General features: G+C 35.1%; 1 protein-coding gene across 5 annotated transcripts in view; it reads right to left on the bottom strand.

Moving 5' to 3' along the window:
* The window catches only part of ERICH1 (glutamate rich 1), a 160,676-nt gene that overhangs the window by 118,996 nt on the left and 18,024 nt on the right, over nt 1-23,656 (bottom strand). For all 5 annotated transcript variants that reach the window (XM_044663606.1, XM_044663603.1, XM_044663604.1 and 2 more), the window contains exon 2: nt 1,018-1,140. In XM_044663606.1, the coding sequence (XP_044519541.1) occupies nt 1,018-1,140 (123 nt within the window). The remainder of the gene's footprint in view (nt 1-1,017; nt 1,141-23,656) is intronic.

The raw sequence follows: 23,656 nt of genomic DNA, 5'->3' as shown, positions 1-23,656 counted from the left end.
GAGACCTTATTAAAGGAGAACTTTTAAGGTGGCATTTTACTCTATTAAATAAATGCTTTTTTCTTATACTCAATAGATAAAAAACACAATGAGATATATTCTCCACATTTTGTGGTCATGGTTCTATAATGGGTAAAAATGTAGTTTCCTATAGATCATCCTTCTATGAAACTTCTTTGGGACTTAGTTTCATCCTCAGGTAGAATGAGTAGGGTTGGATTGGATTCCCTTCTGGCTCTAAATCTATACTACTATTATCCTTTAACTGCTCTTAAAGATTAGGAGGTAAATCAATTTGTTTGAGAAGACAGTCCCTGACCTCAAAAAGCTTAAATTCTAATGAGGGAAGAGAACAAATAAAAAGGGAGTTGAAAAGTAGAAAACAGGGGTGGCATATCTCTGTCAAAGAAACCTATACTGATGGATTAACTCAAAGAGGCTGTTCATCTGCATATTCTAGTCTAGAAAATAGAAATTCTTTATCAACTTAGTTTTTTTCTTACATGGCCTATAGATTATGCTGATCTCTTTTTTTGGAAGCTCCATAGAATTCTGTAGTTTGATATATTCAAGACCATACAATATATAAATGGGAATGAGTATATAGAGAAATTCAGCATCTATAGGATGCACTTCCATTGCAATTCTCCATATAAACTATTACAATATGCATTAACATGAATGAAGAAACCTCACAGTAAATTTCAAATGGAAATTAAGACTAAAAAAATATCCCACACAAGAATTAAATTATTTTCAAATGCAAAACCTTTTAGAGCAAACTTGAAGTGATGGATCATACCTGAAAAACAATATGTTTGATCTATATTTTCACATATTTTGACTTTAAAATACCTCACCACCTAAAAGTTATTTCCTTACAAAATCAATCACTTCAGTTAAGAAAAAAATGTATAAATTGAGTACGAATCAGGAAAGATCTCATAGGTTGTGGTTAATAAGTAGCAGAAGGTTGAAATTTTTGAAGACAAAACCACTGTCTATTTAAAACATTACCTGCTGAAGGCCGGACTTGACTTGGTTCTAGTTCAGGTTTTGAGGCAGAAGTCTCTGTTGTAGACTGAAGCTGTTGACTTGCAACAGAAGGATAGAGTCTCTTCAGTACTTTTTCAATGAACACTGGAAAGGATAGTCAATTTAAAAAAATAAGTGGTTTTGTCCAGATTATACATACTTTTAAAATAATAATTCATATTCTAAAGAATTGAAGGAAGAAATCAAACCCATAGTTATGAAAAATTATCTAAATTATTATTAGATATGCAGATTGAAACAACTTTGAGATACCATCTTCCACCCATCAGATTGGCTAAGATGATAAAAAGGAAAAATGATGAGTATTGGAGGATATGGTAAAATTGGGATACTACACTTCTTGATAGAACTACTTGGTAGTACTGAAAAGTGATCCAGTTTAGTGGAGAACAAATTAGAATTTTGCCTAAAGAATTATAAAATTATATATGAATACCTTTTGATCCAGTAATACCTCTATTGGGTCTTTTCCCCAACGTGATGAGACAAAAAGAAAAAGAACTTATATGTTCTAAAATATTTATAGCAGCTCTCTTTGTGATGACTAAGAGCTGGAAATTATAGAATTTATAGAAAATGCCCATCAATTAGGGAATGACTGAATCAAAAGTGGTATATGATTGTGATGATATAAGAAATGATGACTGGTTGATTTTTAAAAATTTATTTTATTGATTTTTATTTAACTTTTATCCTTCCATATTATGTCAAGAAAATTTTTAATAAAAATTTTCTGACATTTTGTGATCCATGTTCTCTCCTTCCTTCCCACCTCTCCCCCAGATGACAAGTAATGTGATCTGGTTGTACTTGTGTTATAGAATATTTTCATGTCTATCACGTGTTTTTTTTTGATCTCTATTTCCACTTGGCCCTTTCTATTCCTTAGGAAGTTGTTTTCTTCAATGCATTTATGCCTCCCCTTCCTTTTGGTCTATTCTAGTTTTTAGGGAGTTTATTTTTTCAATGAACTCCCGTCTTCCCGAGTTGTTTTTTCTCAATTTCAGGAAAATATGAGTCAGTTCTCTTGTTATTCGACTTTTAAACTTCCTTTCAAGTTCTTTTAGGGATTCTTTTGGGGCCTGAAATCCTTTCACATTTTTCCTTTAAGACTTCACATGCATCTTTTCTGGTATTGTCCTCTTTTGAATAGTTTGGTCTTCCCTATCACTAAAGCAACTTTCTAAGGTTGGTATTTTTTTTTTTTTTGGCTTTTGCTCATTTTCTAGTTGTTTTTCCCTCTGTTACCTTATTTAACTGTTGGTGTTCTTCTCTGTTCCTGAGGTAGAGGATGAACTGCTACAACTTTATAGCGTACTCTTCTCTGATATGTACGGAAGGTCTGACTGCCCCTGTTTCTCACAGTATGTCAGTTGAGGAGGTGGCCCTGATGGCTTGGTCTGGGGAGGTTTTAGCTGTTTTGTCCAGATATATTCAGCACCCTGTACAAAGGTCCCTCATTGTTTTGTGGGTTGGTCTGATCCCTACTCTGGGCTCTCTTCCTCAGGTACTCTGCTGACACAAAGGAGCCAGTAGTTTCCTGCAGTTCCTAGTCCCCTGCTTGGTTTCCCTGTAGCCTCAAGACTCTGCTGCCAAGTGGGAATGAATAGGTTCCTGCAGTTCCAGTTCTATCTCTCTGCTCCCTTTTAGCCTTAGGGCTCTGCTACCACATGAAAGTTTGTAGGTTCCCTGATTTCTCTACCTATGTAGAGTGGCTCAGGCTGAGCTAATTCCTGTTCTGCAGCTTTGTTTGGTGCCTCCGATGCAGTCACAGCATATTCTCACAGAAGTTCTACTGGTTTTCACAGATGCTGTGCCATAGGGACCACTCTCTTCTCTTACCCCAGTGAGACATGTTCCTCAAGTTTTCCTTTATTTTGAGGTGATTTATTCTCTCATTCTCTCTCTCTCTCTCTCTCTCTCTCTCTCTCTCTCTCTCTCTCTCTCTCTCTCTCTNTCTCTCTCTCTCTCTCTCTCTCTCTCTCTCTCTCTCTCTCTCTCTCTGTCTGTCTCTCAGGATTGGGGAAGAAGAAGATCCTTTTTACTCTGCCATTTAGCTCCCAGCATGCAACTCCTTGTCATAGTGTGAAAAAAGACACATATCGCTTACACTAGAGAAAAATTAATGGAGGAAGAACAGATTGATTTTTAGAAAAATATGGAAAGACCTGCATGAAATATTGAATGAGGATACAAAGAAAAAGAAAAGAAAAACAGTCTAAGCCCCAATTGTCCAGAATCTCAGCACAAGGATGAAGGTATCTAGGTACTTCAAGCTGAAGATGGCAGTCTTTGGTAAAACAGCATCTCAGAGAAATCTTGAATCTAACCTTTGTCAGGAGGTAGGCACTCTGGAGACAAGTTTAGTCACTGCATTAATCAGAATTCTTCAAAGTTGTTTTTCTTTAGAGTGTTGTTGACCTTGAATAATTTGTTCTTCTGGTTCTGTTCATATCACTTAATCAGTTCATACTTTCCAAGATTAAAATAAAGTATGTTTTTTATAATTTCTAATGGTGAAATGATACTCTATTACATTCATATACTTCAATTTGTTTAGCTTATGTAAAAATGCAACATAGCAAATGTGATCTATAGCAAGAATATATTAAAAGCTCACTTGAGGAGATTTCTCCATGAAAAAAGAATTAAAGTTCAAAATTAGAATTCACACAAATAACTTTACTGAACTAAATCGGTCATTTCCCCTTCTCCTTCACTCCATATTATTCCCAGGAGAAAGTAAGTGATATGATTTCCAGAATACATGTACATATTTGCAATTCTCAAATCTTGACTATGACTATCCATTTTTATTATCTAAAAGGTCTACCACCCCTTACACACCATTACTACCATTACCACACTATATTAATATGCTATTATATTTATAGTATTTTCAATATTAAATGAATTTATTATGTTATTCCTTTGAAAATTCAGATTATTTGTAATATTCATATTCTAGCTAATAAAAATTTGATTAACCCAAATAACTTATTCTCTAACAGAAGACATTAGATTAAACTATATGAACAAGTACAGCCAAAACCAAGGACGTAAAATCCAAGGGGACATTTAACAAACAAAAAAGAGCATGTTGTATTTTAAAAGACTTTTTTATTGGAAAAGGAAAGAGAAAACATAAGGAAAAGGATAGGGACATTTTTTAAGCAGGCAAATTGAAGAGGTATGATATTTCTTATATTTTCCTCAAAATGCTGAAAAGTGTTTTCTATAGTTTTCTACCTCTTTTTATTTCTCTTTTGGGATTAAAGGATATTTCTTTCAAGATTCCTTAGGTTTTAATCAAGGATTTTCAGAACAGATGCTAAAATACAATTATTTTGGTTAAATAAATGATGAACCTTTGTAGGAAGCTTGGTACTAACTTTCAGGGAGTTTTCTCACTTGAGAGTTCTTTATACCAATGAAATCACAAGTCCAGTTCCCTATCCATAAACAATAGTATATCAACATAGTTCATTAAATTTAATGTTAGAGGTATTTTTATGTTAGCAATTATTTTTTAAACTCATAAAATTTTTGACAAAATAAATTTAAAGACTAAGAAAATACTTTTAATGTAAAAAAGAAAGCCTTGCAAATGCAGAAAGTTCCACATATTAAAAGAGACCTTTTCCTTAAGAAAGTTATAAACTTAAAATGAGATGGTCTATAGCAGTGATTCCCAAAGTGGGTGCCACCACCCCTTGGTGGGTGCTGCAGCAATACAGGGGGGCAGTGATGGCCACAGGTACATTTGGGGGCAGTGAATAACTTGTAAGGGGGCGGAGATAGTATGTGACAGGTGGTGCTAAGTAATATTTTTTTCTGGAATGGGGGAGGTAGGCCAAAAAAGTTTGGGAACCACTGGTCTATAGAGGCACATTCTAACAGTAAATATGTTGAATGCTTCAATAACTAAAAGGTTATCACTATATAAAATAGCAATTCAAAAGTTTTCCATAATAACTATAAACTTATTGACAGTTTCATTTGAAGATTTTACCATGTCTAGTCAAGATATCTTAATAATTTTTATTTTTTTATTTTTCAGATTACATGTAGATATATTAAAAAAATTAAAACCTTTATTTTCTGTCTTATGTATTGATTCTAAGACAGAAGAGTGGTAAGGGCTAGGGAGTGGGGGTTAAGTGACTTGCTCAGAGTCACATAGCTAGGAAGTGTCTGAAACCAGATTTGAATCGAGGACTTCCTGTTTCTGGGCTTGGCTCTCTAGATACCCTGAGCTACATAGATGCCTCTGTAGACACAATTTTTAATAACTGGTTTCTGACATTTTGTGATCCATGTTCTCTCCATCTCTCATTCTCCTCCCCTGTCCCTGAGATGACAGGGAATATGATATAGGTATTATATATGTGCTGTCATGTAATACATATTTTCATGTTCATAAGTCACTTACACAAGAAAAAAACCTCATGAAGGAAATAAAGTGAAACACAGTATACTTCAATTAGACTCCCATTATTTTCTTCTATAGTGGTGGATAACCCGTTTATAATTTTTAAACCATGTTGATATATGCCAATTAAATTATTTACTCAGAGAGTCCTATTTATTTTACAAACCTTTTCTGAATTTTTTATCATTAAATGGTAATATTTTGCAAAATACCCATCAATTTTGCCATACTAATCATATAATAATATAGTCTTATGGTAGTATTCTTATTATAATTCTTATAATACTAAATCGTGTTTCAGAAAAGCTAAAAATCAAATCCTTGGATACTATGTAATCTATAATTATGGAACTTTATCCTGTCTATTATATCATTATATATACCATAAAAGGCAAAGAAATTATACTTAAACAGTAAATAAAGTTATTATACAGCACAATTTTTAATACTCTTAAAAATAGAGAGAACATTTTTAAAAAAGGCAATAAGAATTTCATAAGAATCTATGTGGTATGTACGATTGATATTCAAAAATAAGAATAAAATTTTTATTAGAAGGCAAATTAAAACAAATCATCTTAAATCATGACTTAACCCACTAGTCTGACAAAATTTTTTCCTATAAAGCATTCTTTACAATTTAGAGATAGAGGTTTTTATATTGAGATGTAAAGACTATGAAAATTTTAAAATAATTTAATTTGATGGATTTCCAGATTAATTTTAGAGTTACATTTATGTCAGTATTTGTAAAATCACTTAAAAGTGAACCCTTTTCAAATAAGTAGCTTAATTATGGACATTTCTGATGTCCCATATTGAGAAAATAATCACCCAAACTGGGAAACATTTAAATAACTTAATTTATCTAAAATGACTTCACATATCCTAGATATTTTCTCCAATAATATGTAAGATGATTTTAAATTTGTACATAAACATACATATACCAGTTTTAAGATAAAAATATTTCTAGATTTTTAAGTTATTCAAATGAATTTGAACCAAAGTAAGAATCAAAATTAGACTATTTCAGTTACGTCTAAAAGAGAAATAAATTCACTTAATTACTATTAGTATTCATAACAGTTATCAGAGAGTAGCCTGCTATCACCCCCAAACATCTAAAACAGCTCCAAAATCAGAAGTAGACCATAAAAATGCATTGGCAGGAAGGAAGCAAATCCTGAGAAGCAACCAACAAAAACAGCTGAGTCAATGACCTCTAAATCACAACAGCTGTACTATATGGGTAGCTCACTGACCAGAAAGAACAATATAAATAACTGACCTTTATATAACCTTTTAAGTTTTACGAAGTCTCTTAGTCATTATCTCATTTATGTTTCAGAACAACCCTTTGACATGGATACTAAAAGTATACATATTCCCATTTTGCAATGTGACAACTGAACCCCAGTTTTCACAGTCTAATATTGTCTATGAAGTATACTTGAACCCAAGTCTTCCTGACTCCATTACACCATGGAGCAACTCTTAAAAAGCAATCTAGCTGGCTTCCATGCCTTTGAAAGACTCATTATTTGTGTAAAATACAGGAAAATAAATTGGAGACAAGACACTAGGAAAAAAAATAAAGTGAAAGTCACTAGGAACAGGGCAACAGTGATTATAAATCTTTACATCACCAGAGCTATTAGCATATTGGACATTCATAATAAATATTTGTTGAGTGAATAAATGAAGCAGTGGCAACAGCAAATTCTAGGAGGCAAGCAACAGATACTCTAGCGGCAAAGGTGGAAACCAACAAGAGAAAGGGAAGACAAAATAAATGAAGTCTGGGGAAGCAAACAACTAATTACATTTTAATAATTTCTGAAAGCTTAGGTAGGACAGGCAGTTATATTCATGAGGCAGGTATGAATATATGGGGACATAAATTGTCACCTATACTTCAAAATTCCTTGAAGGAATACAGCATCTCTACATATGTGGGGGGGGGGGGGGAAGGCAGAAGACCTATATCATTAATTAGCTACTTCTGCTTTTACAGTCAATGAATATTTATTGACGGACTGACTTAACAGTCTACTATGTGCCAGACACTGCTAAGTACTGGAGATACAAAGAAAGCCAAGACAATCTCTCCTGAGCTTACTATCAAATGGAGGGACCAACATGCAAGCAACTACGTATACACAAGTTATATACAAAATAAATAGGAAATAATAAAAGGAAGGCACTAGAATTAAGGGGGATCAGAGGAGGTTTAGCTTTGGGGATTTGAAAGAAGCCAGGGAAGTCAGGAGGTGGGGAGGAGAGAAAGAAAGTCAGGCATGAGAGAAATCCAGGGAAAATGTCCAGAGCTGTGAGATGGAGTATCTTCTTCAAGGCCAGTCACTGTCTGAATGTCAGAAGATGCTGTATTTGATCCTGCAGGTGATAGAAAGCCACTGGAGTTTACTGAGGGGGTAAAATGGCATTATGGGACGTGAGCTTTAAAATAATCACTTTGATGGTATAAGGATGATATTAGAAAATAAGTCTTGTTATATTAGTTTAGAGATAAGAAGTAGAGAAGCTGGCTTGAGAAAGAATTGGAGTTTCAAACAGAACTGAGACAAAACGTTAGTTTCAAGTGTAATGGTTTTTCTGTGACAGTTACTCTCTATGGATATGGCAGTTGGGAGCTGGTCTCTGACAGCTGTCTGAGTCACTGACACACTGTCTGAGGTAGAAGGAAAGGAGAGAAAGAACTGAAGGAGTTAAGTGTTTTCCTTTCCCAACTTGGGAAACACTAATGGCTATCACTGTTTTTATAGATTGGTTTAACTATGAGAAGAACAAAGAAAAACATGGTTTTTGTTTAGACTTTGAGTCTGCTGAGGCTCAGAGTCCTAACTTGATTCTTGTTGAGATTCAACTAGCTAGCCTTTGTTATTTTTATAACTTGAAGGCAAAGATAAGAATTATAAAGATAATAGTGGTAGTTTATTTAGAATAGTAAAAATTTGGGTTGTCAGATCAGGAAGGATTAGAGTATCCCGTGAAAAAATGAGAAGTGATTCCTTGCAAAAGCAGGGAGTTTTATTTGGGTGGAGTTAGAATCCCTTAGAGTTAGAAATCCTTTTTATCCTTATATATTTCAATAAATATTTCGTTTTTTATAACAAGTCTCTTTAGCATCCTTGCACCTGGCCCTGAAGGGAAGTTCACTTATGAGGTTCACTTCACTGATATAAACTGAAGATACTTTGCAAGCACAGCAAGCAGAGTATCTAAAATCAGTTTATAATCAATAATCAAGAAGGGGAAAATAGGAGTATGAATCATGTAACCATGTTAAAAACGAATATTAATAAATGTTTAAAAAATAAAAAATAATCAAATTGATAATCAATAATCAATCCACTGCCTATATTATTTTTACAGTTCTCAATTTTATTTTTACAGTTTTGGGGAGTTACATAGGACGATGAACCAGAAACTCTGATTTTAAGGGGCCAACTGTCAATTTGTGCAGTTGGAACTGTGATAATGAGATTAAATCTACCCTGCCCTTGCTTAGATTTAAACACCAAAGATGTAAACAGTGGGGGAGGTCCTTACCCCACATGTATTAGAATGAGTAACGGGTCAGAATTAACTGACTGCCCCCTAGGCAGTCCTAAGAGAAGCATCGGTTGTGACTGGACAGGCAAACTAGAAGGGAGGCACAGGAAGTGACACATAAGTGACCCCTTTAAAAAGAGAGAGTTGAGTGAGTCAGAGGTCTTCTGGTGAAAGAGGGCTGCTGGTGATGAACGCTGAGACCTTGGTGAGACTGCTCTTAATATCTTCTTTGGAATTCTATATGGTGATTTTAAAGACTGAATCTTCCTGAACTTCACTTAAGGAACTTCCCTTTAATAGAGATTCTGTGAATGAAGCTTTCCTTCATTCACCTCCGGGCCTCTCGCCCTCTGACTCTCAGCTGAGGGTTAATTAGATCTATCTGGATTAAGTAGTAGATGGTAATAATTTACCTACTGTGTTAGATTCTTATTTCCTCATTTCTTTTACCTCTTCTTAATTGTAAATAAATTCCTATAAAAGTCCATTTTGACTTGAGGTTATTTCTTAATTGCGGAAATTTCCCCTGGCAACCAAAATTTAATATATTCGACCCCAAAAAACTCCCTTTTTCCCCCTTACAGAACTGTGAAGCTGAGATTAATCCTATCCTGCCTATTTTTGGATTTCATCACCAAAAGTGTAAGCACTCCTCTTACACTTGAGTGGGGGAAGTCTGTAACCCATGTGTGCAAAGGTGGGTGACTTATCAGAACCCACCGACTGTTCCCTAGGCAGTCTTAAGCAAAACATTAACTGTAATTGGTACACATAAAGTAGAGGAAGGCACAAGAAGTGATGATGCAAAAGAAGCATCTTTAAAAGGGAGTTACAACTTCCTGGGGACTACTTCTTCATTCTTTCAGAGTTCGCAGTTCAAGTTGGAGACTGGTGAAGAATCTGCTTACTGGACCTGAGACCTTGGACTTGGTAAGACTGTTCTTAAATTTCTCCCTTTGAACTACCATGTGGTAAGTAAGAAAGACTGACTCCTTCCTGGATTGTTCTGAAGGGACTCTCTTCCTAAGAGAAGCTTTTGCCTGAAGGCTTTGCTTTATTCATCCCCGGGCCCTCAGCTCAAGGCTGAGGCCCCTCTGGTTGAGGACTAATTAGCCCTGCCTCGGTTGAGCCAGGGGTCTGAGCAAAATACTTAGCGTGTTAGGTTAGATATCTTACCCTATCCTCTCTCTTCCTATTTGTAAATAAACTACCATAATAGTCATTCTGACTTGAGTCTTTCATTAGGAATTGAATCAATTCCTTGGAGATCTCCCTCTTGTATATTCAGTCAAACCATAATTTTTTACCTTTTAAAGAACTGTTATCACAGACATGTTATAGGAAAATATAGGTTATACATTTCCTATAACATACAGCAGGAGGTCTGTTAAAGCAGCTAGAGCTGACAATTTCACTGTGAGCTGCAGTAACAGTGGGCTGAACTATAGGTGGCTCCAAAACCCATCTCCCAGTCAACTCAACTCAAAGGCTCTGTGATCTCAGAAAACCTGGTGAATTAGCTACATAAAATCACCATGGGATTTTTTTTTTCCTGTTAGATATGGCTTTTCTTATTTTCACTATTGTACCTGATTATATACAAAATTTGTTTGCCTATGACTTTCTAATGCCATTACTCTCATTGACACCACTACAACTAATCTCTTATGTCCCTGTGCTACTATTGTTTTTCATGTGCTTTTACATGATGATTGAATCTTTGGCAGTCATTTTTAAACATTTAAAAGCAAGCATCAAGCAAGCTACTGCAAAGAATGATCTAACGTTAAAAGTGAACTATCTAGAGACTAAACTAGATAGAATGCAAACTCAATATGAGGAATTACTTAAGGCTAAAGGGACAATGGCAGAAAGTAAAGAATATGAAGCAACTAAATTAGAGGGTGTAACTAAATCAGATAAACCAACTAAATTAGAAATGGAAACTGAAGCATTTGAAAGCACACTAGCTCATAAGTTTCCTTTAAGGGAGGTACCTGTAGTGTCCCCAGAGTGTAGTATAGTAAATCTCATGTACCACAAAAGGTTTACACAAGCTGATATAGACAGTTTTGAAAAAAAATACCCCAAAATATGAAGAAGAACCAATGAGAGTTGTAAAGCAATTCAAGCACTTAAGCTCTGCAATCCTTCTTATTTGTACTTTGACATCCTTATGGATGAATTATTGACAAAGATGAAGAAACAGCAAATTATAGAGGACACTAATAATAACTCCCAAATTGCCGATTGGCCAACTGAGGATTCTAGATGGGAAGTTAACTCAGTTACAGGGTACAAAGACTTAACTACAGCCAGAGAAGCAATAATTGAAACTATGAGGCAAAATTCCAGATGCCCAGGAACCTGGTCTAAATTTGAGTGCTTGAAGCAGGAAGTGGGAGAGACTCTTTCCACTTTCCTTGATAGAATTATTGACTGTGCTGAAAAATGGATTGGGTAGAATATTTTAACAGGGGAAAATGTAAATCACATTCATAGGCAGTTTGTAAAAAAACTGCATGCCCTGTGATCTGAAATTATTTTCGGAATAAATGTTCAAATTGGTTTGATATGGGTTTTAACGAAATTCAGGGAATTGCTATGTTTTCCAAGAAGAGAAAGATAGGTAATCAGAAGAGAGAAATGATATAAATGATAACTTAACCAAAGAAATCAGAGAGGTTAAACAAAAACTGAAATCCAATGAAGTGCAAGAAAAAACAGTAGCTGCACTAAGAACTTATAGACAACCCAGAAATAATTACAAACTTAGACAATACATACCAACCCGATGTTATCTTTGTGACAGATCTGGTCATCTCATGAGAGAGTGCAGATTTAAGGGATAATTCTTTGGACAAAATTTCAGGGGAAACTAAGGCAATAGGTTTAATTGCTTTAATGGATTCAGGTGAACTAGATATGGAAATTATGAGTTTAACAACAGACTGAATAATGGATTTAATACTGCATTCCTGTATGGGACACCAAACTACACAAATTATTTTGATACCGGATGCTACCATAATTCACAACAAGCCCCAAACTCTGCAACATCATAACCAGGTGATGAGCATTCATTGAAATGGATGAATACAGAGAAATCACCTTGGGAAAATAATGATTACACACATTAAATTAATAAGATCTTTTCTCACAGAAACACTTTGTGTTCTTAGGAGATAACATTAGAAGAACATACATATCTTTCAAAAGAAAATCTTTAAGGTTTTCTGAGTCTAGTTTATTTTCCTCCTGCAACATGTAAATTAGTTTGTACATAACATATACATAGGTATGGAAATTGTACAGATCTGTATATTTATGTAGATGTGTATATAGTTCAATTGTTACAAAGTTTTGATTTTGTTAGTATAGCAAGTTGATTTTGAGTTTTAATGTAGTTTTTGTTTTCTGTATTAGCGATATGATAAGGTCTTAGCACAGTAAAAAAGTTTTGTTTGAATTTTCCAATAGGATTTATAGAATGCAATTTGCAGGAGTTTTGCAGTTATTATTTTAGATAGACTTTAGTTTTTTGTAAAACTAAGTTTTAATAATAATAAGTTGGTTTTTTGTAACTATTTTATTGTTTCAAAAGTTTTTTAAAAGTTTACATTTTATATTTTGCATTTTGAATTTCTGTAATTGTATGTTTTACACTTGCATTTGTGCAAGTATATTTTCATTGAAATTTTCTTTTCTTTAATTTATATCCTCAGTGCAGGTTAGCATAGATAATTTGTAGCAATAAGAGTAGAATAAGATAAGCATAAGATTAAGACTATTTTTTTGGGAAATATAATAATAAGGTTAGGATTAGCTTTAGAATTACATAGAATAGTGAGCATAGGGGAGAGATTTTTTTTAATCTCTCCATATGCTCGAAGGGGGAAATTATAAGGATGATATTAGAAAATAAGACTTGTTATATTAATTTAGAGAAGCTGGCTTGAGAAAGAATTGGAGTTTCAAGTCTAATGGTTTTTCTATGACAGCTACTCTCTCTGAGAGTGGCACTTGGTCTCTGGCAGTTGGCAGAGTGACTGACAGAGACTCTCTCCCCTGTCTGAGGTAGAAAAAGGAAAGACCTAAAGGAGTTAAGTGTTTTCCTTTCCCAACTTGGGAAACACTAATGACTATCTATTGCTGTTTTTATAGATTGGTTTAACTCTAAAAAAAAAAAACAAAGAAAAATCTGGTCTTTGGTTTGGACTCTGAGTCTGCTAAGGCTCAGAGATCCAACTTGATTCTTGTTGAGACTCAACGAGCTAGTCTTTGTTATTTTTATAACCTGAAGGCAAAGTTAAAATTTATAAGGATAATAGTGGTAGTTTATTTAGAACAGTAAAAATTTGGGTTAGTCAGATCAGAAGGATTAGTGTAGCCTGTAAAAACAAGAGAAGTGATTCCTTGCAGAACTAGGGAGTTTTATTTGGGTGGAGTTAAGAATCCCTTAGAGTTAGAAATCATTTTTATTCTTATATATTCAATAAATATATATTTTTTTATAACAAGTGTCTCTTTAGCATCCTTGCGCTTATGAACTTCACTTTATCACTGAAGATATGTTTGATTACATCTATCAAAAGTATCTGAACAGTTTTGAACCTTTATTTGCATAGTTTTCCCCATTTATTTTTACAGTCTCTTTTTATTTTTACAATGGCTGAGTGGTCTAGAGTAGAGAGAAGCTTGTGACAGGCTGACCCAGAAGCAATAGTGCACGTGAGGCAAAGAGGGCTTGCACCAGGATGGGGGCCACATCAGAGGAGAGATAAGGAAGTATCCAAGAGATGCTGCAAAGGTGAATGAAATTGACTCAGCAACGGAGAAGATATTTGGTGGGGATTGGGGGGAAAACAGGGTGAGGCCCTGAAGATGCTGCCTAGATTTTGGGCCTGGAGGAAAGTGAGAAGTTTATTGGAAGGAAAAAAACAATAAGTTTAGGTTTTCATGTATTGAGCTTAAAATGGCTACAGTTCAAGATACCTAGCAGGAAATCAGAGAAGTGAGATTGAAGGTCAGCAGACCTGTTAAGGTTGGATAAGTAGATTTGACAACCATCAGCACAGAAAGGATAATTGAGCCAAAGGAAGATGATGAGAACATGCAGTGAAATCGAATAGGGAGAGAAGAGGGCTCAGGACAGCAGCCTGTGGTGTGATAAGGAATTTAGGGAAAGAAAGTCAGGCCAACAGCAAGGAGAATGGAATTGGGATGCACTTATGCAATTGGAGTAAACCTGTTTAGAATTCTAGAAGGAAGGGATCTGGGAATTCTAACAGCCAAGCTGAGGGAGTTGGTTGGAGGCTTGAGGTCTGAAGGCAACTCTAAGACACAGCTCTGAGCTCCTGGTGATCTCTAACTTTCCCAAAAAATCATTCCTACTTCGGTTCTGTCATCATCTGAAAGCTGCTGCCTGATTCATCTCTATTATTGCATATGAAGAGCTAACCTGAGAGGAGAAGAAGTTTTGAACTGCTTAAGGGGGCTTCTGAGGGGTTTTCCTCTCAAAGGTGAACCGGATCACTTTGACTCCAGTTTCCTGAGCTACAAGTCTATTTCTAACAGATTCTAACTCCTATGTGGGTTTTAGTTAGGGTTAGACAGTTAGCAAAGGGATCCACAGACAGAGAGAGTAGAAGAGAGTAGGCTTGGTCTGGCCAGGCAAAGAAGAGTCTTCACTGAGAAGAAAGAGGGGGATATCAAGACAGACATTAGTGATAGGGCTTCGTCCTCAACCCACCTATCTAATACCCTTTCCTGATATCTTCCTGAATAAACCCCTGTTATTCTAACATGCAGTTTAGATCTATCTGTATTGACCTAGGGCTGAGGGTGATGCCATTTTTTTTGCTCTCAGCCATTGAAGAGAACAGCCCCATCCAGCAAGGTCTGCCAAATCCTTGCCATCTGTTACAATCATCGTCACAGGGTCTCTCTCCTACTTAACAGTGGGACACCTAGGACTGGTGAGTGTAGTAACCTGGAAAAAGATTCAGAAAAAGAATAAATAATGACTGAGGCACAACCAGGTAGGCAGAAGGAAAACCAGGAAAGAGTGGTGCCACAAAAATTTAGAGAGAAGAGAGTATCAGAAAGAAGAGGGTGATTGACAATTTCAGGGGTGGAGAGGGGGCAGAGAAGTCCTTTTGAAGGAAACTAGAGATACCCAGAGACAGAGATGAGATGATTTCAGTCAAAGAAAATAATCAGGATAAATACAATTGAATATATAATTGGATTTTATATTATATTCTATTTTGTAGGATAATTAATTGATATCTGATGCATATTTATGCAAACATATTGAATTAGCAAAGAAACTCTAATATAATATTCATAAAATTAATGATGACTAGGTTAAATTTATACCAAATGATTAGTGGTGACTAGGTTGGACATATACTAAAAAATGCAGCATTAGTAAAGCTGTAAATATAATAGAGTGTGTAAATAACAAAAAACAATAAAAATCACACGAACATATTATAAGTATCTGCAGAAAAACTTTTGACAGCATATTTTATATTAAAAACAAAAGGCATAGGAATAAAATGGTCCTTTCCTTATCAACCGTATAACTAAGGTCAAGAGCTGAAGTTATCTATAAGGGAGAACACTATGGATTATTTCATAAGATCTGACAGTAACAAAACACTTTCCACATAATTAAAAGTAGAACTAAATAATTGGAAATTTGTAGGATGGGTTAACATAATAAAAATAGCAATCCTACCCAAATTAATTAATTTATTTAGTGCCATACCTATCAAACTCCAAGAAACTTTTTTGCTGAATTAGAAAAAATATAACAAAGTTCATTTGGAAGAACAAAAGATCAAGAATATCAAGGAAACTAATGAAAAAAATGTAGATGGGGGCTTAGCAGTACCAGATCTGAAATTGTACTATAAAGCAGTGGTCATCAAAACAATATGGTACTGGCTAAGAGATAGAAGGGAGGATCAATGGAATAGACTTGGGGTAAATGCCCTCAGCAAGATAGTGTACAATAAACGCAAAGATCCCAGCTTTTAGGACAAAACCCCACTATTTGACAAAAACTGCTTGGGAAATTATTAAACTTATATGGGAGAGTTGAGGTTTAGCTCAACATCTCAACCTTACGCCAAGATAAATTCAGAATGGGTAAATGACTTACATATAAAGAAGGAAACTATAAGTAAATTAGGCAAACATAAAATAATATACCTGTCAGATCTAAGGGAAAGGTAAGAATTTAAGACCAAACAAGAGATAGAGACTATCATAAAATGTAAAATGAATAATTTCGATTACATTAAATTAAAAGGTTTTGTACAAATAAAACTAACATAACCAAAATTAGAAGGAAAACAACAAATTGGGGGAAAATATAACAAAAAACTCTGACAAAGGTCTAATTATTCAAATTTATAAGGAACTAAATCAAATGTACAAAAAAATCAAGCCATTTCCCAATTGATAAGTGGGCAAGGGGCATGAATAGGCAATTTTCAGATAAAGAAATCAAAACTATCAATAATCACATGAAAAGGTGCTCTAAATCTCACATAGTTAGAGAAATACAAATCAAAACAACTGTGAGGTACCAGCTCACACCTAGCAGGTTGGCTAATATGACAGCAGAGGAAAATAATAAATGTTGGAGAAAATGTTGCAAAATCGGGACACTAATGCACTGCTGCTGAAGTTGTGAATTGATCCAGTCATTCTGGATAGCAATTTGGAACTATGCCCAAAGAGCTATGAAAGACTGTCTGCCACTGCTGGGTTTATACCCCAAAGAGATCATAGGGAAAAAGACTTGTACAAAAATATTTATAGCCATGCTCTTTGTGGTGGCAAAACATTGGAAAATGAGGGGATGCCCTTCAGTTGGGGAATGGTTAAACAAATTGTGGCATCTGTTGGTGATGGAATACTACTATGCTGAAAGGAATAATGAACTAGAGGAATTCCATGTGAACTTGAACGACCTCCAGAAACTGATGCAGTGTAAAAGGAGTAGAACCAAGAGAATGAGACTGATACACTGTGGTACAATCAAATGTAATGGACTTCTCCACTAGAAGCAATGCAATAATCCAGGACAATTCTGAGGGACTTATGAGAAAGAACACTATCCACATCCAGAGAAAGAACTGTGAAAGTAAAAACACAGAAGAAAAACATTTGCTTGGTCACATGGTTCATTGGGGTTATGATTGGAGATGTAGATTCTAAACGATCACCTTATGCAAACATTAATACTATAGAAATAGGTCTTGATCAATGATATATGTAAAACTCAGTGGAATTGCTCTTAGGCTATAGAAGGGGAGAGTTAGGATTGGAGGAAAAGAACATGAATCATGTAACTATGGGAAAACATTCTAAATTAAATTAAAAAATAAATAAAATTTAAAAAAAAGATACGACCGTAAAGCGATAAGGTTCACTGATTTATTGTTATCATTCTCATTTGACACAGTTCTGGAAATTGAAGTTATAGTAATAAGATGCATGTGCTCACACACAAATAGTCAAAGAAGAACCAAAATCATCACCATTTTCAAATGACATGATGATTTAGGGGACCCTAGAGATTTGATCAAAATTAATTTAAATAATAACTTTAGTCAAGTCAGTCAGTCAGTAAGCAGTTATTAAGACAGTCAATAAGCAGTTATTACCATGTACCAATTTGTAAAGTTGAGAAATACAAAACGTGGCAAAAGATTGTCCCTGTTCTCAAGAAACTTGAGTCTAGTGGAGGGTGCAATAAGCAAACAAACATGTACAAATGAGTTATATACAGGATACATATATATGGAAAATAATTATGACGAAATTAAGAGAAGATAGGAAAGGTTCTTTGTAGGAGATGGATTTTTAGCTGGTAATTAAAGAAAGCCAGTGAATGCAGTAGGCAAAGATTGAAAAAGGGAAAGCATTTTAGGCATGGGGAGAAAATGCCTGAAGCTGAGAAATGGAATGTCTTGTTTGTGGAACATCAAGGAGATCAGAGTCATTGGACCAAAGACTATGGTGATAAGGAATAAAGTGTAGAAGGATTGGAATGGCAGGAGGGGCCTTGATTAAGGAGAGCTTTGAATACCAAACAGAACATTTGTGTTTGATCCTGGTGACAGGGAACCACTGGAGTAGAATAAAAATGAATCCACAAAAATCGTCAGTCTTCTGTTAATTATTAACAAAACCCATCCAGAGGAGAACATGAAAGAAGATACACTGAAAATAACTATATAGATTGCCCCAAAAGACTTAGTGCACTTAAAACTACACTAAGATTTTAAGACAACCTGTACTATAAAATCTGGGGAGACTACCCGAAGGTGCAAGGTGATGATGACCTATATGAAAGTAGTATCTGAGTAGAGAGAAGATGTAAAAGTGCTGTGGGAATAGAAAATGGAAAGTTTTGGGCACTGACTAGATATATGGGGTCAAAGAGACTGAGGAGTCAATGCCTAGGTCAGTGATGGGCAACCTTTTGAGCTTGGTGTGTCAAAATTCACCAAAAAACTGAGCATAACTCGGGTGGTGTGTCACTTCAAGAAAAAATCAATAATTTCACTATATTTATAGTTTACATAACAAAAATGTATAATTATAATGTATAACTATATCTAATAAACCAAAATAGGTAAATTAATATAAGTAGAATTGTCATCTATAGTGCAGAGTGTCTACACTACACTACAGCAAATATTTCATCTGCGGCATGACGCCTCATACTTCTCTGCATGTGGCCACATACGGCCGCATATCATCGAAAATGGCTACACGTGTCAGTGCTGACACGCATGTCATAGGTTTATCATCAGGGGCCTAGATTATTAACAAGGGACCCTGGGAAAATGGTGGTGCTTTTGCCAGAAATAGGTTAAGTTTCAAAGAGGGAAGTGTTTAGAGAGAAACATAATGGGTTCACTTTTTGGACATGTCAAGATTGAGAAGCCCTTGAAACATTTGTCTGAAAACCCCTTAAACAAATGATAACATGGAAGTGACCCTCAAGGAAGATATTGGGGGTAAGGATAAAAGTTAATGAAGTCACCAAGAGAGTAGAGAAAGAGAATGAGAGAATTGAAGAGGGTCTAAAACAGAATCTTGGAGAACACAATGTCAAGGATGATACCAGATGACGAATCATCAAAATACTGAAAGTCCACAGATACTAACTACAATGCTAAGGGAATTCCTATCTGAGAAAAACTTTTCAGGACACTGGTAAGCATTCTGTCAGAAATATCACTTGGACTAATGTCTTACACAATTTACCACCATAAGTTCCAAACAGATATATGTCCAAAATATAAAGTCTTTTTATTAAACCAGAGAAGGAAAAGAGATACATTTCACAACTATAGCTAGGGGCAGAATTCTTAGCTAAATAAGGGAAAGAAGTGATCCTAAAATAGCAAGGGAACAATTTTGGTTGCATAAAATTAAAAAGCTTTTACAGAAGCAAAAATTCTTGTAGCCAATATCTCTCATACAGGTCTGATAGCCAAGATAAATGTTATATTGCTACAAGTATTGCTATAAACATGAGCTGTTCTCCAACAAATCAGTGGTCAAAGTATATTAACAGTTAGTTTTCTGATCTTAAAAAAAGCAAGCTATCAACAATAGAATTAGTTTCTATCTCACATTCATCAGATTGATAAAGATGGCAAAAGATGAAAATGGAAGTTGTATAAGAATTTTTAATTATACATTTTGAGCTGGACAAAACCTCTGAGACCATATAATCTAGTTCTCTAAATTTATAGATGAGTAAACTGGGACTCCAGAAGGGTAAGGGATTTGCTCAAAGTCATTCCAGTCTAAAAGTCAAGGGTACAATTCAAACCCAGGTCCTTCGATTCCGGAGTCAATGCTCATTCCACCATATTATGTCACATAGGCAACAAAACTGAATAGAAAAATACTAGTGAGATTGCAAATCAAAAGATTAGAAAAGTTTTTAATGATCAATAGGCAAGTAAGAACTAATTAAGAGAGAAAAAAAAGAGTAAAAACAAACTACATTTCAAATTTGGAAATTAAAATTCAACACAAATAGAGAATAAATAAAGGAAATTGCAGAAAAAAAGAAATTATACCTGATTATATGCCAAAAACCTGAGAAAACTATATGGAACTGACATTTACAAAACTGTAAATCAATTGGGTCAACTGCACAGTAAATAAAGAAACTGAATAACCCAATATCTAAATGAGAAATTAAACAACCACAAATGAATTCCCAAAGAAAGAACTCTCAAGTTTCAGATGGATTTACAAGAAAATAGTATCAAATATTTTAATTAACCACTTTGCTACTTAATCAGTTGTTTCCCCTCTAATACTTTACCAAAATTCAAAGGTGACCCAAACTAGGGATGGAAAAAGAATAGGAAACTATATGTGTGTATGCACATGTATATAAAATTTATAAATATTGAAGTAAAAATATTTACATAACTACTATAGCTATATATCTTAAGTTTTGTTTTGTTTTTATATTACATTTACAGAATGCTTTCACTACATGAAAAATCCCCTGAAATGAAGTAAAATAATTAAGTAAAACCAATAATATAATTACCTTATCTGAAAGTACATACAATATTCCATATCTGTAGTATCTTCTACATATTTTTTAATGAGCAGGAATCTGTTTTCTTTCCCTTTCACTCCCATTGGGAAAAAAAGAAAATATTTTTTGTACAAAAGGCAGTCAAGCAAAAAAAAAAAATCCCTCGAAGGATATATCTGATGTGTGTGTGTGCGTGCGTGTGTCTATGTTGTTACTGTTTAGTCATTTCAGTTTTGTCTGACTCTTCATGACCCTATTTGGAGTTTTCTTGCCCCCCCCCAAAAAAAACAACACTAGAGTGGTTTCCAGTTTTCTTCTCTAAGCTCATTTCATAGATGAGGAAGGTGGGACAAAAAGGGTTAAGTAAATGACTTGTCATTTAATGACATAGCTATTAAGTGTTTGAGGTCATCTTCAAATTCAGGAAGATGTCTTCCTGACTCAGGACTCAGTACTCTATCAACTTTACCACCAAGGTGAACAGGTGTGTATGTATATGCAAGAGAACATCTCTCTTTCTCTACATATCCTTTGGCAAAACATTGCACAAACGTGAGTGTGAGAATATTTCTCTCTTTTTTTACATATCCTCTGACAAATCAATGCATAAATATGCCTGTGTGTGTGATAATATCTTTTTCCACATATCCTTTGACAAAATCCTGCACAAACTGAAATTTAACTCTGCTAAGAAGCACAGGAATAGAACCACTTTTCCTAATCATGAGTTAAAGTTTCCATTAAAAAAAATACCAAAAGCTTCTATTATTTGAGGAAAAATAACATTAAATAAAAATAAATACATAGATACCATAAGTTTTTCTAATAAAATCACAGAAAAATAAAAGATGTCCATTATTTTAGATCAGTGGTTCCCAAACTTTTTTGGCCTACCGCCCCCTTTCCAGAAAAAATATTACTTAGCGCCCCCTGTCACATACTATCACCACCCACTTACAATTATTCACTGCCCCCAAATGCACCTGTGGCCATCACCGCTCCCCCTAGATCGCTGCAGCACCCACCAGCGGGCGGTGGCACCCACTTTGGGAATCACTGTTTTAGATGATGCTCAAAAATGCTAGCTATAAAAAAGGCGGGGAAATACACAGAATAAAAAAGAGGAAACCAAAATCTGTATTTTCAGGATTTTGGTGGTTTTTGTTTGGAAAATTGAATTTAAAAAGTTAATTGAAACAGTTAATAATTTAGTAGAGCAGCAAAATATGAAATATTTTTCAGTAAATTCAGCAAGAAGAACCACAAAGAGAAATTATAATCAAAATATCTACAAAATACAAAATGTTTGGGACATCAATCTAAGACATAATCAGTTGTTATGAGTAAGATTTATGAATGGCCTGGGGTGGGGGCTGAGAAGCTCTGAGCAGCTCACCACTGGTTGAGAACTCTCAGCTCTCACCCAATGGCTGAGCTTCCTCTTGGAATGTTCAAGACCCTCTTACTTCCTTTATGAATCTGGCTGGCCAACTGTTCACTTCCTGTCTGTCTCTCTATCCACCCATTTGGGTAGTGCCAAACCACAGGGAAAGGGAAGGACTTACTCTACTCTAACTTAGTGATTTAGACTAACAGGGCCCAAGGAGCTGTAAATGGAGTCTCTGGGTTTCTGCTTCAAACCTGGAACCTGCCAGGCTTGAGTACAGCTGGGCTTTGTGGCTTTGGGATTCTCACTGCAATCTACTGATGATCTCTGGATGCCAGGAGCTAAAGTTGTCTCAGGAACCAAGTAGAGAGGGTTTTGCTTGAAGCACCGTCCTCCAGTTCTCAAACTTCTCCTCCTCTCTTGGCTCTGCAGATTTGTCCTTTTGCTAGATGCCACACCACACAGGATCCCAGGGGAAAACAGGATGCAGGGTGTCCTTTGCTCTGAGGTCTCCCAGGCTGGCAACAGTTTTTGCCTACCACTAATGGAGTCCACACTCAGGGCACAGACACACTTCCTCCTCCTTCATTCCAACCTGGAATTCCCAGCTCCAGCTCCTTCCTGCTAGGTACAACTTAATTCCCAATAACTAGCTAATCTACTCTTACTCATAACACTGTGCAATTATAATTACAAAATGCTATAGAAATAAAGGAAGACTTAAAATAACTGGAGAGATAGTCATGTTCATGGCTGGGTCAAATGAAGGGAAATGATATTACCACAATTCATTTACAAATTTAAGTCCATGGAAAACTATCATAGTGTTACTACAGAACTAGATAAAATAACAACAAAATTCATTTTGAGGAGCAAAAGGTCATGAGAAATTATGGGAAATAAGAAAAAAAGACCAAAGTAGTGTAATATTATAGGTAACTAGGGTGGCTCATAGAATTCTGGACTTAGAGTAAGAAAAAACTGAGTAGAGTACCCACGTCAGATACTATATGTGTGACCATGTGCATGCATATATATATATATATCTCCCTTACTCTCTTTCAGCCTCAGTTTTCCCATCTGTAAAATCAAAATAATAATAGTATCCATTTCATAGGGTTGAGGTAAAAATAAAATAAGATTATATTTACAAAGTGTTTTGAAAACCTCAAAGTGCTATGTAAATGCTAGGTATTATTAAAATTATGAGATCTTAAACTACATAATAAAATAGTAATCCTTAAAGGTATTTGCTACAGGTAAAAAAAAATCCCCCAAAACATTAAAGTGGAACATGTAGTATACAGAATTGGGGTGATATAGTTTTTTCTAGCTTTGGCTGAGTTCCAAAAGCTGTTAGGGGTTTGGAATCTTGAGGAAAAGACAGTTGGATCTTCCGTGGAGGGAGGTTGTCAGTCAGCCGAGCTGCCTTGATTACCTAGCTTTAATATTGAAATTTAGCCTAGCTTTGACATATTTACTTAAGAAATTATTATTTTAGATAAACCCTTTATATCTTCCTTTCCTAATACCATCCCTGCCTTCCCTCCCTTACCTTATATGTCTGTGGAGTTAATAAGGAGAGTAATTAGAGAGGAGTTAAATC

Source organism: Gracilinanus agilis, chromosome 2, assembly GCF_016433145.1.
Source record: "Gracilinanus agilis isolate LMUSP501 chromosome 2, AgileGrace, whole genome shotgun sequence".
NCBI lineage: Eukaryota > Metazoa > Chordata > Mammalia > Didelphimorphia > Didelphidae > Gracilinanus > Gracilinanus agilis.
Note: the sequence above shows the minus strand (reverse complement) of the source record. Positions and strands in the feature narration are given on the sequence as shown.